Source organism: Balaenoptera acutorostrata, chromosome 14, assembly GCF_949987535.1.
Source record: "Balaenoptera acutorostrata chromosome 14, mBalAcu1.1, whole genome shotgun sequence".
NCBI classification, from domain to species: Eukaryota; Metazoa; Chordata; class Mammalia; order Artiodactyla; family Balaenopteridae; genus Balaenoptera; species Balaenoptera acutorostrata.
In genome coordinates this window covers 87,366,641-87,383,846 of record NC_080077.1, presented here as the reverse complement: position 1 = coordinate 87,383,846, position 17,206 = coordinate 87,366,641, and the positions used below count along the sequence as shown (strand labels likewise).

General features: G+C 36.1%; 1 protein-coding gene across 3 annotated transcripts in view; it reads left to right on the top strand.

The window, feature by feature from the left end:
* ADGRB3 (adhesion G protein-coupled receptor B3) overlaps positions 1 to 17,206 on the top strand; it is a 794,502-nt gene that overhangs the window by 456,968 nt on the left and 320,328 nt on the right. For all 3 annotated transcript variants that reach the window (XM_007166663.2, XM_007166664.2, XM_007166665.3), the window contains one exon: positions 1,095 to 1,138. In XM_007166663.2, coding sequence (XP_007166725.2) covers positions 1,095 to 1,138 — 44 coding nt within the window. The remainder of the gene's footprint in view (positions 1 to 1,094; positions 1,139 to 17,206) is intronic.

Sequence of the window (17,206 nt, the reverse complement as noted above, 5' to 3'; positions counted from 1 at the left end):
GGATTCAAAAAGCTCCTGAGAGACCTCAGTGGGTAATAATACCTGTCAAGCTCAGGGGAAGATTACCAAAATATCCCATACACTGTTGGAATGCATTATTAGGCATATGGCACCTACATTGCAGAGGCAATAGTACCGCTTTGTCCTGTGCAGGTAGGACACAGGTGGATGTGTTCCCTAAACACACTTTAAAGTGTGTGCTCCAGGAGATGAATGTCGTGGAAGATGAGAGAACTTGAAAGCTACAGAGTGTGTTTAATAAAAAAGAGAAGAGGATCTGTGAATAGCTCACAATATCAGAGAAGAAGAATTACTAGGTTAGTTTCCACGGGAAAAATAGGGCCCAATGAATGTGACAGAAAGACAGAAAGAAAAACATGCCAACAATTAGTCTCTTCAAAACAGAAGGTACTTGGTGGATAATCCAATGTGGAAAACTCATTGTGTCATGCTGAAGGTCATTGTGGCTACTCATTACATAATGATTAAACTGAATAAACATTTAGCATGTTTTTCCCATAGTTTTATTAGATGTGATTTTATAAGAATCTGATCTGTTGATTAAGAAAATATTGCAAGTCTACAGACTCTCTAGAAATGGACAATTAATGCAGCCATGTCTTGCCTTTTGGAAGCTGCACCACTGGAGGCTGAAGAGGAAGTGGCAGGTGTGCCTAATGCAGAAAGTTTCACTGTGATTGAATTATTATAAATATTAGATATTGAAAATACTTTGGTTTCTTAAAAGAAATAATCCAGCAGTTACTATTTTAGGGGAAAAAAATGAAATAGAAATCATCAAAGTATGGACCTTGTCGTTTATGAGGTCTTCACTTATAATTAAAAAAAAAACAGCTATGGGTTATGGTGTTTGGAATAAATATAAAGTTTTCATGAATAAAATTTCATAAAATGGGCCATTAAACCTATGAGTAAGGACATGCAAATTTTTAACGCAAAAAAATAGAGGTGGAAACCTTAAAGAATCTTACTGCAGGATAAGAAATGTGCCATTCTTTTTGCATTTCACATAATCCTTCAGTTTTTTATGTATGTACTCAAGATACATTTATTCTTTCTCTGCTTATTTTTAGGGCACTTTGAATCCTTATTGTGTTTTATGGGATGACTCAAAAACGTAAGTGACAGATGTTTTCTTACATGACTTTGGACTAAACATTCAAAGCACATTAAGTTATTTCAGCTGCTTTCTAGTCAACAGGAATATGATAAGTTAGTGGGATGTGAGTTACACTAGGAGAGAAAGCAGTCTCCTTTTTGAATCTGTAGGACAGCATGATGATTGTGTTTGTGTGTGATGATGCCATCAGGTTACATACCAAGGTAGGATTGCATTACCTGATGTGTAAGGCACATTGCGATGCGAATTCCATGAGGATTTTTAAAAGCTCTAATATTTTAAAATTATAGGAGCTCAGATGCTATTTCAACATTTTGCCCTAGTAATTCAGCTTAGAATCGCAGAATAAAATAGCAATCTCTATGGTCATTTAGCCAATACGTTACTTGCATGGCCTTGAATCTATTATCAGAGTAATGAGATATTTATATGGCCCTTCCAAATTGTTTTGTTATAAAAACATTGAGTGACATTTAATTTTCTTATTCATATAGTAAGGATGAATCATTCTTCCATGTATTGCTTTGTTTGTAACAAGTAATTGCAATATATCTGGTCAAAATCATCTTAATCTCATTGGTAATGCTATGAGATTCTAAGGTCTCAAAAAGCAGAAAAATCCATGATTAAGGCTTAATTAGACTCCCATACTTTAAGTACTTCTGTGGGTTTATTTCAGTGTAGTAGCCAGGTTATACAATCTTGGTTTGTTTTGTTTTGCATGGAGGGGAGATAAATGTCAATCAATCTCAAAAGCTAATACCACCATGTATATGCTGTCAGTTAACGCACCACATTGTTGGGTTCTATGTATTCTAAGATTTTCCCCCATGTTCTTCACCCTAAATCGGATCTACATGTAAGGTTTTATGATGTTACTTGTCTCTCATCAGTAGTTACTGGAGAGTCTAGAAGAGGGACATTCTTAGACTTTCTAGGTAAAGAGCAAACCTACTGGAAATGCACTAATTCTTAGGATACTGATGTAATTTAAACTAGTATTTATGTGGGTGAAAAATCAATGATATTAAGCATGTTTTTTTGCTATAGATTCTGATATTCTAGGGATCCTCTTCTCCTAGGAACCTTAGTGCATATGGAGAATCCCAACTTGTCCTGGTGATAACATGAGCTGGATGTTTCTCACTGATGTCATTTTTTTTTTTTTTTCATTTTAAAACCACATAGAGAAATCCGTGGTCATAGAATTTTTGCAAGATTTCCTCTTTACCAATAGCCAGAGAAGATGCTGGTAGTATATTCTAAGGCACTGTTTAGTATGTTGTACAGAGAAGGGAAAAATAAAAGGCCACAAAAATCAAATTGAACGTTTTCTACTCAAGAAAAACATGCTATCTTAATCACCTGATTACAGATACTTGCATATCTCCATGAATAATAACCAACTTTTATTTAGTTTTATTACCTTTTTAGTGGGTAGAATGTGCTTCTATGTTGATCCAAAAAGGGGAACGTGTTGGTTATTCCAAAAGACCTTTAGGACTTACAGGGATATTACAGAAGAAACAATATTCCCTTATTTTGTGCCTCTCTGGGTTTGCTTTCACAGTTTTTCTAAGGTTTTAAGTTTAATTTATAAAACTGTTGGAGCTTGAGGTCAGTGTTAAGTTTAGGAATCAATCACGCTCTGCTTTCTCTAACATCTGCTGACTCTTATCCATCACAAAGAACATGTCTTAGCTTTACAAACTTCAGCTTTTTAGTTGTCCTTGAAGAAAACAATTCAGCGAGAGGAGGTGTGCTTAGCTGCCTTTCAGATCAGATTATCTCCAGAGATCAGTGCAGTTCATGTTTCCTTGATGTATCTGAAAAGTGATCAAAAAGGTTTCCACTGTGACAGAACTTCCGTCCCATCACACGTTTTACCAGACTCTTTCATCATTAAATTGTTTTTCTGAGTGAGTTTTAAACAATGAAGGTTAAGACAACTTTGTTTTCTTTCTTCACATCTGTTCCTCTGTTTTGATCATGTTCACATACACAATAGTTTTATCGATGCAATGATGTTAACTTTGAGTATAAGACCTCTAAGAATAGTTAATGAAGAGATACGGCTATTCCTTTTTACACAGAAAAGCGTTGATCTAAATGGTGTTTTCAAGATTGCAGTAACAAAGTTGAAATTAGAAGTTGTCTTTTAATTTTGGGTTACGTAATCAAATTGCCTTAATTTTTTATTGAGGCATATTTGACATATAATATTATATTAGTTTCAGGTGTGAAATATGATTCAATATTTCTATACACTGCTAAATGATCACCACAATAAGTCTAGTTACCATCTGTCACCATACATAGTTACAAATTCTTTTTCTTTAAGAACTTTTAAGATTTACTCTCAGCAATTTTCAAGTTTGCAATCTGATATTATTAACTATAGTCATCCCCTGTGTACTGTACATTACATCACCAGGTTTGATTCATTTTATAACTGGAGGGTTTGACCCTCCCCCTTTACCCATTTCACCCACCCCCATCTCCCATCCCCTCTGGCAACATCAAGTTGCCTTACTTTTAAATATTTAAAATTAAATTTTAATTACAAAAATAATGCATGAGTATCTTTTACTTGTAAAACTATAAAACATAACTGCTAAGGCACAAGACCCCATTAATCATTAATACCTTGGGTCTCCACATCCACCACCTCTCCAAGGTCACTCCTACTTATATTTTGTTATGTATAATTTCAGGCATCTACTTATGCATTGACACACATGTGTAGCCATAGAAATTAACACTATTTTAACGTAAATATTGTTATACTGTATGTAACACTTGTCACCTTAAATTTTTAATTCAATGATTATTGTGTAAGTTTTAAAATTTCACTACATATGTTTTATCCCTTGTACCTGCTGCATTGTATAGATATATCATAATTTATCTAGTATTCCCAATATTGGTGGCATTGAAGTGGTTTTCAATTTATTTTATTCTACAAACTGTTCTTCTGTGTACCTCCTTGTACATCCCTCCTTGAGGTGCTCTTTCACAGTCCAACTTGCTACCCTGTTGTTCTCTTTATATAACATTATTTTACAGTCTTCACAGCATTCATTGCTACTTTTTATTTATTTTTCTTGCGTACTCTCTGTCTCCCCCACTAGAGAGTAAATACCACAAGAGAGATACTTTACCTTTCTTATTCACTAACTGCACTAATGCCTGATACACCTGCACATAGTAGGAATTCAACAAATACTTATTGGTTAGCTTTGTATAAGAATAAATGTTTGAATATTTCTAAGGTATCTTTTTTTTAACATCTTTATTGGAGTATAATTGCTTTACAATGGTGTGTTAGTTTCTGCTTTATAACAAAGTGAATCAGTTATACATATACATATGTTCCCATGTCTCTTCCCTCTTGCATCTCCCTCCCTCCCACCCTCCCTATCCCACCCCTCTAGGTGGTCACAAAGCACCAAGTTGATCTCCCTGTGCTATGCGGCTGCTTCCCACTAGCTATGTATTTTACATTTGGTAGTGTATATATGTCCACGCCACTCTCTCACCCGGTCACATCTTACCCTTCCCCCTCCCCATATCCTCAAGTCCATTCTCTAGTAGGTCTGTGTCTTTATTCCCGTCTTGCCACTAGGCTCTTCATGACCTTTTTTTCCCTCTTAGATTCCATATATATGTGTTAGCATACAGTATTTGTTTTTCTCTTTCTGACTTATTTCACTCTGTATGGCAGACTCTTAACTCCATCCACCTCAATACAAATACCTCCATTTCGTTTCTTTTTATGGCTGAGTAATATTCCGTTGTATATATGTGCCACATCTTCTTTATCCATTCATCTGTCGATGGACATTTAGGTTGCTTCCATGTCCTGGCTATTGTAAATAGAGCTGCAATGAACATTTTGGTACATGACTCTTTTTGAATTATGGTTTTCTCAGGGTATATGCCCAGTAGTGGGATTGCTGGGTCGTATGGTAGTTCTATTTTTAGTTTTTTAAGGAACCTCCATACTGTTCTCCATAGTGGCTCTATCAATTTACATTCCCACCAACAGTACAAGAGTGTTCCCTTTTATCCACACCCTCTCCAGCATTCATTGTTTCTAGATTTTTTGATTATGGCCATTCTGACCAGTGTGAGATGATATCTCATTGTAGTTTTGATTTGCATTTCTCTAATGATTAATGATGTTGAGCATTCTTTCATGTGTTTGTTGGCAATCTGTATATCTTCTTTGGAGAAATGTCTATTTAGGTCTTCTGCCCATTTTTGGATGGGGTTGTTTGTTTTTTTGTTATTGAGCTGCATGAGCTGCTTGTAAATCTTGGAGATTAATCCGTTGTCAGCTGCTTCATTTGCAAATATTTTCTCCCATTCTGAGGGTTGTCTTTTGGTCTTGTTTATGGTTTCCTCTGCTGTGCAAAAGCTTTTTAGTTTCATTAGGTCCCATTTGTTTATTTTTGTTTTTATTTCCATTTCTCTAGGAGCTGGGTCAAAAAAGCATCTTGCTATGATTTATGTCATAGAATGTTCTGCCTATGTTTTCCTCTAAGAGTTTGATAGTGTTAGGCCTTACATTTAGGTCTTTAATCCATTTTGAGTTTATTTTTCTGTATGGTGTTAGGGAGTGTTCTAATTTCATACTTTTACATGCACCTGTCCAGTTTTCCTAGCACCACTTATTGAAGAGGCTGTCTTTTCTCCACTGTATATGCTTGCCTCCTTTATCAAAGATAAGGTGACCATATGTATGTGGGTTTATCTCTGGGCTTTCTATCCTGTTCCATTGATCTGTGTTTCTGTTTTTGTGCCAGTACCAAACTGTCTTGATTACTGTAGTTTTGTAATATAGTCTGAAGTCAGGGAGCTTGATTCCTCCAGCTCCATTTTTCATTCTCAAGATTTCCTTGGCTATTCGGGGTCTTTTGTGTTTCCATACAAATTGTGAAATTTTTTGTTCTAGTTCTGTGAAAAAACCCGGTGGTAGTTTGATAGGGATTGCATTGAATCTGCAAATTGCTTTGGGTAGTAGTCATTTTCACAATGTTGATTCTTCCAATCCAAGAACATGGTATATCTCTCCATCTATTTGTATCATCTTTAATTTCTTTCATCAGTGTCTTATAATTTTCTGCATACAGGTCTTTTGTCTCCTTAGGTAGGTTTATTCCTAGATATTTTATTCTTTTTGTTGCAATGATAAACGGGAGTGTTCTCTTAATTTCACTTTCAGATTTTTCATCATTAGTGTATAGGAATGCAAGAGATTTCTGTGCATTAATTTTGTATCCTGCTACTTTACCAAATTCATTGATTAGCTCTAGTAGTTTTCTGGTAGCATCTTTAGGATTCTCTATGTATAGTATCATGTCATTTGCAAACAGTGACAGCTTTACTTCTTCTTTTCCGATTTGGATTTCTTTTATTTCTTTCTCTTCTCTGATTGCTGTGGCTAACACTTCCAAAACTATGTTGTATAATAGTGGTGAGAGTGGGCAACCTTGTCTTGTTCCTGATCTTAGTGGAAATGGTTTCAGTTTTTCACCATTGAGGACAATGTTGGCTGTGTGTTTGTCATATATGGCCTTTATTATGTTGAGGAAAGTTCCCTCTATGCCTACTTTCTGCAGGGCTTTTATCATAAATGGGTGTTGAATTTTGTCGAAAGCTTTCTCTGCATCTATTGAGATGATCATATGGTTTTTCTCCTTCAATTTGTTAATATGGTATATCACATTGATTGATTTGCATATATTGAAGAATCCTTGCATTGCTGGAATAAGCTCCACTTGATCATGGTGTATGATCCTTTTAATGTGCTGTTGGATTCTGTTTGCTAGTATTTTGTTGAGGAATTTTGCATCTATGTTCATCAGTGATATTGGCCTGTAGTTTTCTTTCTTTGTGACATCTTTGTCTGGTTTTGGTATCAGGGTGATGGTGGCCTCATATAATGTGTTGGGGAGTGTTCCTCCCTCTGCAATATTTTGGAAGAGTTTGAGAAGGATAGGTGTTAGCTCTTCTCTAAATGTTTGATAGAATTCGCCTGTGAAGCCATCTGGTCCTGGGCTTTTGTTTGTTGGAAGATTTTTAATCACAGTTTCAATTTCAGTGCTTGTGATTGGTCTGTTCATATTTTCTATTTCTTCCTGGTTCAGTCTCAGCACGTTGTGCATTTCTAAGAATTTGTCCATTTCTTCCAGGTTGTCCATTTTATTGGCATATAGTTGCTTGTAGTAATCTCTAATGATCCTTTGTATTTCTGCAGTGTCAGTTGTTACTTCTCCTTTTTCATTTCTAATTCTATTGATTTGAGTCTTCTCCCTTTTTCTCTTGATGAGTCTGGCTAATGATTTATCAATTTTGCTTATGTTCTCAAAGAACCAGCTTTTAGTTTTATTGATCTTTGCTATTGTTTCCTTCATTTATTTTTCATTTACTTCTGATCCGATCTTTATGATCTCTCTCCCTCTGCTATCTTTGGGATTTTTTTGTTCTTTCTCTAATTGCTTTAGGTGCAAGGTTAGGTTGTTTATTGGAGATGTTTCCTGTTTCTTGATGTAGGCTTGTATTGATATAAACTTCCCTCTTAGAACTGCTTTTGCTGCATCCCATAGGTTTTGGGTCGTCATGTCTCCATTGTCATTTGTTTCTAGTTATTTTTTGATTTCCCCCTTGATTTCTTCAGTGATCACTTCGTTATTAAGTAGTGTATTGTGTAGCCTCCATGTGTTTGTATTTTTTACAGATCTTTTCCTGTAATTGATATCTAGTCTCATACTCTTGTGGTCGGAAAAGATACTTGATACGATTTCAATTTTCTTAAATTTACCAAGGCTTGATTTGTGACCCAAGATATGATCTATCCTGGAGAATGTTCCATGAGCACTTGAGAAAAATGTGTATTCTGTTGTTTATGGATGGAATGTCTTATAAATATCAATTAAGTCCATCTTCTTTAATGTATCATTTAAAGCTTGTGTTTCCTTATTTATTTTCATTTTGGATGATCTGTCCATTGGTGAAAGTGGGGTGTTAAAGTCCCATACTATGATTGTGTTACTGTCGATTTCCCCTTTTATGGCTGTTAGTATTTGCCTTATGTATTGAGGTGCTCCTATGTTGGGTGCATAAATATTTACAATTGTTATACCTTCTTCTTGGATCGATCACATGATCATTATATAGTGTCCTTCTTTGTCTCTTGTAATAGTCTTTATTTTAAAGTCTCTTTTGTGTGATATGAGAATTGCTACTCCAGCTTTCTTTTGATTTCCATTTGCATGGAATAACTTTTTCCATCCCTTCACTTTCAGTCTGTATGTGTCCCTAGGTCTGAAGTGGGTCTCTTGTAGACAGCATATATATGGGTCTTGTTTTTGTATCCATTCAGCCAGTCTGTGTCTTTTGGTGGGAGCATTTGATCCATTTACATTTAAGGTAGTTATCCATATGTATGTTCCTATTACCATTTTCTTAAATGTTTTGGGTTTGTTATTGTACGTCTTTTCCTTCTCTTGTGTTTCTTGCCTAGAGAAGTTCCTTTAGCCTTTGTTGCAAAGCTGGTTTGGTAGTGCTGAACTTTCTCAGCTTTTGCTTGTCTGTAAAGGTTTTAATTTCTCCATCACATCTGAATGAGATCCTTGCTGGGTAGAGTAATATTGGTTGTAGGTTTTTCTCCTTCATCACTTTAAGTATATCCTGCCACTCCCTTCTGGCTTGCAGAGTTTCTGCTGAAAGATCAGCTGTTAACCTTATGGGGATTCCCTTGTGTGTTATTTGTTGTTTTTCCCTTGCTGCTTTTAATATGTTTTCTTTATATTTAATTTTTGATAGTTTGAGTAATATGTGTCTTGGCATGTTTCTCCTTGGATTTATCCTGTATGGGACTCTCTGTGCTTCCAGGACTTGATTAACTATTTCCTTTCCCATATTAGGGAAGTTTTCAACTATAATCTCTTCAAATATTTTCTCAGTCCCTTTCTTTTTCTCTTCTTCTTCTGGGACCCCTATAAGTCGAATGTTGGTGTGTTTAATGTTGTCCCAGAGGTCTCTGAGACTGTCCTCAGTTCTTTTCATTCTTTTTTCTTTATTCTGCTCTGCAGTAGTTATTTCCACTATTTTTTCTTCCAGGTCACTTTTCTGTTCTTCTGCCTCAGTTATTCTGCTATTGATCCCGTCTAGAGTATTTTTAATTTCATTTATTGTGGTTTTCATCACTGCTCAGTTCCTCTTTAGTTCTTCTACATCCTTGTTAAATGTTTCTTGCATTTTGTCTATTCTATTTCCAAGATTTTGGATCATCTTTACTATCATTATTCTGAATTCTTTTTCAGGTAGACTGCCTATTTCCTCTTCATTTGTTACTTCTGGTGTGTTTTGACCCTGCTCTTTCATCTGCTGTGTGTTTTTCTGTCTTCTCATTTTGCTTATCTTACTGTGTTTGGGGTCTCCTTTTCACAGGCTGCAGGTTTGTAGTTCCTGTTGTTTTTGGTATCTGTCCCCAGTGGCTAAGGTTGGTTCAGTGGGTTGTGTAGGCTTCCTGGTGGAGGGGACTAGTGCCTGTGTTCTGGTGGATGAGGCTGGATCTTGTCTTTCTGGTGGGCACGTCCACATCTGGTGGTGTGTTTGGGGTGTCTGTGGCCTTATTATGATTTTAGGCAGCCTCTCTGCTAATGGATGGGACTGTGTTCCTGTCTTGCTAGTTGTTTGGCATAGGGTGTCCAGCACTTTAGCTTGCTGGTCGTTGAGTGAAGCTGGGTCTTGATGTTGAGATGGAGATCTCTGAGAGATTTTCGCCGTTTGGTATTATGTGGAGCTGGGAGGTCTCTTGTGGACCAGTGTCCTGAAGTTGGCTCTCCCACCTCAGAGGCACAGCCCTGATGCCTGGCTGGAGCACCAAGAGCCTTTCATCCATATGGCTCAGAATAAAAGGGAGAAAAAATAGAAAGAAAGAAAGAAAGAAGATAAAATAAAGTAAAATAAAATAAAATAAGGCTATTTTAATAAAAAATAAGAAAAAGTATTACGAAAAATTTATTAAGAAAAAAATTTTTTTAAATTTTTTAAAAATAATGTTTATATGTTTTATAATAAAAAATAAGAAAAAAATTATTAAGAAAAAATTTATTAAGAATTTTTTTTAATTTTTTAAAATAAAAAATAAGAAAAATATTATTAAGAAAAATTTTATTAAGAAAAATGTTTTTTAATTTTTAAAAAAAAACTTATTAAGAAAAAAATGTTTTAAAATAAGGAAAAATTATTAAGAAAAAAATTTTTTTAAGTTAAAAAAAACAAAACAAACAAAAAAAACGGATGGACCGAACCCTAGGACAAATGGTGAAAGCAAAGATATACAGACAAAATCTCAACCAGAAGCATACACATATACACTCACAAAAAGAGGAAAAGGGGAAGAATTAATATATCCTGCTTCCAAAGTCCACCTCCTGAATTTGGGATGATTCGTTGTCTATTCAGGTATTCAACAGATGCAGTACATCAAGTTGTTTGTGGAGCTTTAATTCGCTGCTTCTGAGGTTGCTGGGAGAGATTTCCCTTTCTCTTCTTTGTTCGCACAGCTCCCGGGGTTCAGCTTTGGATTTGGACCCGCCTCTCCGTGTAGGTCGCCTGAGGGCGTCTGTTCTTCGCTCAGACAGGACGGGGTTAAAGGAGCAGTTGCTTCGGGGGCTCTGGCTCACTCAGGCCGGGGGGAGGGAAGGATACGGATGCGGGGCGAGCCTGCGGCGGCAGAGGCCGGCGTGACGTTGCAGCAGCCTGAGGCACGCTGTGCGTTCTCCCGGGGAAGCTGTCCCTGGATTACGGGAGCCTGGCAGTGGTGGGCTGCACAGGCTCCTGGGAGGGGCCGTGTGGAGAGTGACCTGTGCTCACACACAGGCTTCTTGGTGGCGGTGGCAGCAGCCTTAGCATCTCCTGCCCATCTCTGGGGTCCGCGCTGATCGCCGCGGCTCGTGCCCGTCTCTGGAGCTTGTTTAGGCGGCGCTCTGAATTCCCTCTCCTTGCGCACCAGGAAACAAAGAGGCAAGAAAAAGTCTCTTGCCTCTTCGGCAGCTCCAGACCTTTTCCCGGACTCCCTCCGGGCTAGCTGTCGTGCGCTAACCCCTTCAGGATGTGTTCACGCTGCCAACCCCAGTCCTCTCCCTGCAATCCAACCAAAGCCCGAGCCTCAGCTCCCAGCCCCGCCCTCCCCGGCAGGTGAGCAGACAAGCCTCTCGGGCTGGTGAGTGCTGGTCGGCGCCGCTTCTCTGTGCGGGAATCTCTCCGCTTTGCCCTCTGCACCCCTGTGGCTGCACTCTCCTCCGTGGCTCTGAAGCTTCCCCCCTCTGCCACTCGCAGTCTCTGTCCGCGAAGGGGCTTCCTAGTGCGTGGAAACCTTTCCTCCTTCACAGCTCCCTCCCACTGGTGCAGGTGCCGTCCCTATTCTTTTGTCTCTGTTATTTCTTTTTTCTTTTGCCCTACCCAAGTACTTGGGGAGTTTCTTGCCTTTTGGGAGGTCTGACGTCTTCTGCCAGCGTTCAGTGGGTGTTCTGTAGGAGCAGTTCCACATGTAGATGTATTTCTGATGTATCTGTGGGGAGGAAGGTGATCTCTGCATCTTACTCTTCCGCCATCTTGCCCAGACCCCCCCCCCAAGGTATTTTTTTTACTTAAGAATTATTTTCATTTATGTTTCATTTTATTAGTGACATATACTTCTAGCAATCATTAGATTGGAAGATTGAAGGAAGAATGCCTCAGTGTGTTACAGTACTAAGGTCCATCATAAACAATTAACTTTATCTCTAGTGATAATCTACTACCCTGATAAACCCAGACAAAGCCATTTTATTTTACTCTGTTTAGGCTCAACAGTTTTAGACAATTATAAAAGACATTTTTATTCTGCTTTGAGTAACTGATTAACAGGATGAAGAAAATGCTTCATCATGGATGACCCATGAAGTAAACTGAAAGTACTTTCCTCACTTCAGAAAAAGGCTTATTTTAGTAACAAAAAGTGGGTTTTTTGTGTGTTTTTTGTTTTTTTATTATACTTGTGTGATTGATAATTTGCACATTCTTTGGGCTACTCCAAATTTGGATTTTGGGTATTGGATCATGTGTGTTGACTACACACATGGGTTTTCACTGGAAAACCCATAATCCTTCCTTTATGTGAACCTGCGGTGTTTCTCCATGGGTTTCAGTAACACCATCTGATTCTAACAGGTCTGTGAAATACCATGTTTATTCTCAGAAAATGTTTCGGAGTTTTTTTTTTTCATTTTTTATTGAAGTATAGTTGATTACAATATTATATTAGTTTCTGGAGTACAACATAGTGATTCAACATTTTAATAGATTGTACTCTGTTAAAATTTATTACAAAATAATTGCTATATTCCCATGTGCTGTACAATATATCCTTGTTTCTTATTCATTTTATACACAATAGTTTGTATCTCTTAATCCCATACCCCAAGCTTGTGATCCATCCCCGTCCCTCTCCTTACTGGTAACCACTAGTTTGTTCTCTATATCCGTGAATCTGTTTCTGTTTTGTTATATGCATTCATTTTATTTATTTTTTATATTCCACATATAAAAGAAAACACAGAGATTTTGTTTTTCTCTAATTTCACTAAGCATAATACCTTCTGGGTTCATCCACATTTTTGCAAATGGCAGAATTTCATTATTTTTTATGGCTGAGTAGTATATATATTATATATATATCACTGAGTAGTATGTGTGTATGTATATATATATATATATATATATATATATATATATATATATATATATATATATATATATATATATAAAATCACTTCTTTATCCATTCATCTGTTAATGGAGACTTAGGTTGCTTCCATATCTTGGCTATTATAAATAGTGCTGCTATGAACTTTGGAGTGCATATATCTTTTCAAATTAGTGTTTTTGGTTTTCTTCAGATATGTACCCACGAGTGGAATTGTTCGATCATGTAGTGGTTCTATTTTTAGATTTTGGAGGAACTTCCATATTGTTGTTCATAGTGTCTGCACCAACTTACATTCTGAGCAGCAGTGTACTAGGGTTCCATTTTCTTTACATCCTCACCAATATTTGATATTTGTAGACTTTTTGATGATAGCCATTTTGAGAGGTGTGAGGTGATATCTTATTGTGGTTTTGATTTTCATTTCTCTGATGATTAGCGATGTTGAGCAATTTTTTCATATGCCGATTGGCCATCTGTATGTCTTCTTTGGAATACTGTCTATTCAGGTCTTCTGCCCATTTTTTAATTGGGTTGTTTGGATTTTTAATATAGAGTTGTATGAGCTATTTATATATTTTAGAAAGTAACACCTTCTCAGTCATATTATTAGCAAATATTTTCTCCCATTCCATAGGTTGTGTTTTTGTCAGTGGTTTCCATTGATGTGCAAAAACATTTACATTTAATTAGACCACATTTGTTTATATTTTATTTTGTTTCTTTTGCCTTAGAAGACAGATCCAAAAAAATATTGCTACAATTTATCTCAGAGTGTTATGCCTGTGTTCTTTTCTAGGAGTTCTATTGCTTCAGGCCTTACATTTAGATCCTTAACCCATTTTGAGTTTATTTTTGTATGTGGTGTGATAAAATGTTCTGGTTTCATATTTTTACACTTAGCTGTCCAATTTTCAAAGCAGCACTTATTAAAGAGACTGTCTTTTCCCCCAGAGGTTCATGGGTTTATTTCTGGGCTCTCTATTCTGTTCCATTGATCCATGTGTCTGTTTTTGTGTCAGTATCATGCTGTTTTGAATACTGTAGCTTTGTAGTATAGTCTGAAGTCAGGGACCAAGATACCTCCAGCTTTGTTCTTTTTTCTCCAGATTGCTTTGTCAATTCAGGGTCTTTTGTGGTTCCATATGAATTTTAGGATTATTTGTTCTAGTTCTGTGAAAAGTGTCATTTTCATAGGGATTGCATTAGATCTGTAGATTTCTTTGGGTACTATGGCCATTTTAACAATATTAATACTTCCAATCCAAGAGCATGAGGTATATTTCCATTTCTTTGTATCATCTTCAGTTTCCTTTTTCAATGTATTATAGTTTTCAGAGTATAGGTGTGTCACCTCCTTGGTTAAGTTTTTTCTAGGTATTTTATTCTTTTTGATACAAATTTAAATTGGATTGTTGTATTGCTTTCTCTTTTTAATAGTTCACTATTAGTGTATAGAAAAGCAACAGATTTCTGTATATTAATCTTGTATCCTGCAACTTTACTGAGTTCATTTATTAGTTTTAATAGATTTTTGGTATAGACTTTAGGGTTTTCTATGTATATTACCATATCTTCAACTAACAGTGACAGTTGTACTTCTTCTCTTCCAATTTAGATATCTTTATTTCTTTTTCTTGTCTCATACTGTGATCAGGACTTCCAGTACTATGTTAAATAGAAGTGGTGAAAGTAGACATCCTTGTCTTGTTCCTAATTTTAGGGGAAAGGCTTTCAGCTTTTCACCAGTGAGTATGTTAGCTGTGGGTTTGCCATAAATTGCCTTTATTATGTTGAGATATGTTCCCTCTATATCCCCTTTGGTGAGTTTTTATCATGAATGGATGTTGAATTTTGTCAAATGCTTTTTCTGCGTCTATTGAGATGATCATGTGATTTTATCGTTCCTTTTGTTGTTGTGGTGAATCACACTGATTGATTTGTGAATGTTGAAGCAGCCTTGTATCCCTGGAATAAATCCAATTTGATCGTGGTGTATGATCCGTTTTATATATTGTTGAATTTGGTTTACTAATATTTTGTTGAGAATTTTTGCATCTATATTCATCAAATATATTGGCCTGTAAATGTCTGTTTTTGTAGTATCTTTGTCTGGTTTTGGTTTCAGGGTAATCGTGGCCTCATAGAAAGAATTTGGGAGTGTTGTGTTCTCTAATTTTTGGAAGTTTGAGAAGGATAGTTATTAGTTCTTCTTTATATGTTTAGTAGAATTCACCTATGAAGCTGTCCAGTTCTGGACTTGTGTTTGCTTGAGGTTTTTAATTGCAAATTCAATTTCACTACTGGTAATTGATCTGTTCAAATTGTCTGTTTATCCTTGTTTCATTCTTGGCAGGTGTTGGTCACCAGAAATTTGCCCATTTTTTCTATGTTGTCCAATTTGTTGGCATATAACTGTTCATACTGTTCTCATGATTTTTTGAATCTCTCTGGTGTTGGTTGTTATTTCTCCTCTTTCACTTCGTATTTTGTCGATTTGAGTCCTCATTATTTCTTGGTGGGAGAGCTAAAGGTTTATCATTTTTTTTGTCCTTTCAAAAAACCAGCTCTTGGTTTCATTGAGTTTTTTTTTTTTCTTTTTGTGGTCTCTGTTTTATTTATTTCCTCTCTGATCTTTATTATTTTCTTCCTTCTGCTGACTTTGGGCTTTGTTTATTCTTCTTTCTCTAATTCCTTTAGGTAGCAGGTTAGGTTGTTTATTTGAGGTTTTTTTTATATCTTTAGGAAGGCCTGTATCACTGTAAACTTCCCTCTTAGTACTGCTTTTGATACATGCCATAAATTTTGAAAAGTTGTGTTTCCATTTTCATTTGTCTTGGCATATTTTCTGATTTCCCCTTTGATTTCTTCATCAAACCATTGTTTTTTTTTTTTTTTTTTGGTACCATGTTGTTTGGTCTCCATGTGTTATTTTCCTATTCTTCTTTCTGTAGTTGATTTCTAGTTTCATACCATTTTGTTTGGGGGAAAAAAACCACTTTATATATCATAATTTCTATCCACTCAAATTTGTTGAGACTTGTTTTGTGGCCTAGCATGTGATCTATCCTGGAGAATGTTCCATATGCACTTGAGAATAATGTGTATTCTGCTGGTTTTGGATGTAAAGTCCTGTACATATGTATTAAGTCTGACTGGTCTATTGTGTCATTTAAGACCACTGTTGCCTTCTTGATTTTCTGTTTGGATGACCATCCAATGATGTCAGTGGGATGTTAAAGTCCCCAACTGTAATTGTACTATTATAAATTTCTCCCTGTATGTCTGTTAACATTTGCTTTTTATATTTAGGTGTTCCTGTATTGCATACATATATGTTAATGAGTGTAATATCCTCATCTCTTGTTGATCCCTTTATCCTCATACAATGGCCTTCTTTGTCTGTTGTGAAAGAGTTTCTTATAAAGTCTATTTTGTCTGATATGAGTACTGCTACCCTTCTTTCGACATTTCCATTTGCATCCTCTCACTTGCATTGTGTATATTTCTTTACCTCTGATGTGAGTCTCTTGTAAGCAGCATATAGATGATCTTTTTTTTTTTTCTCAAATCAGCCACCCAATGTCTTTTGATTAGAGCAATTAGTCTGTTGAAATTTAAATAATTATTGATAAATATATACTTATTACAATTTTACAACTTGTTTTCTGGTTGTGTTTGTAGGTATTCTCTTCTTTTTAGATTCCTCGTTTGCGGGTTAATGATTTCCTTTAATGGTATGCTTGTGTTATTTCCTCTAAGGTTTTTGTGTATCTATTGTAGGTTTTTGATTTGTGGTTACCATGAGGTTCATATATAATGTCTTATGACTGTATTTACTTGTTTCAAACAGGTAGTCTTTTTTTTTAGATTTTTTTAACCTCTTTATTGCAGTATAATTGCTTTACAATGTTGTGTTAGTTTCTGCTTTATAACAAAGTGAATCAGCTATATGTATACATATATCCCCACATCTCCTCCCTCTTGCATCTCCCTCCCAACCTCCCTATCCCACCCCTCTAGGTGGTCACAAAACACTGAACTGATATCCCTGTGCTATGAAGCTGCTTCCCACTAGCTATCTATTTTACATTTGGTAGTGTATGTATGTTAATGCTACTCTCTCACTTCACCCCAGCTTGTGCTTCCCCCTCCCCATGTATCAAGTCCATTCTCTACATATGCATCTTTATTCCTGTCCTGGTCCTAGGTTCTACAGAACCGTTTTTTTTTTTTTTTCTTTTAGATTCCATATATATGTGTGAGCATATGGTATTTGTTTTTCTCTTTCTGACTTACTTCAC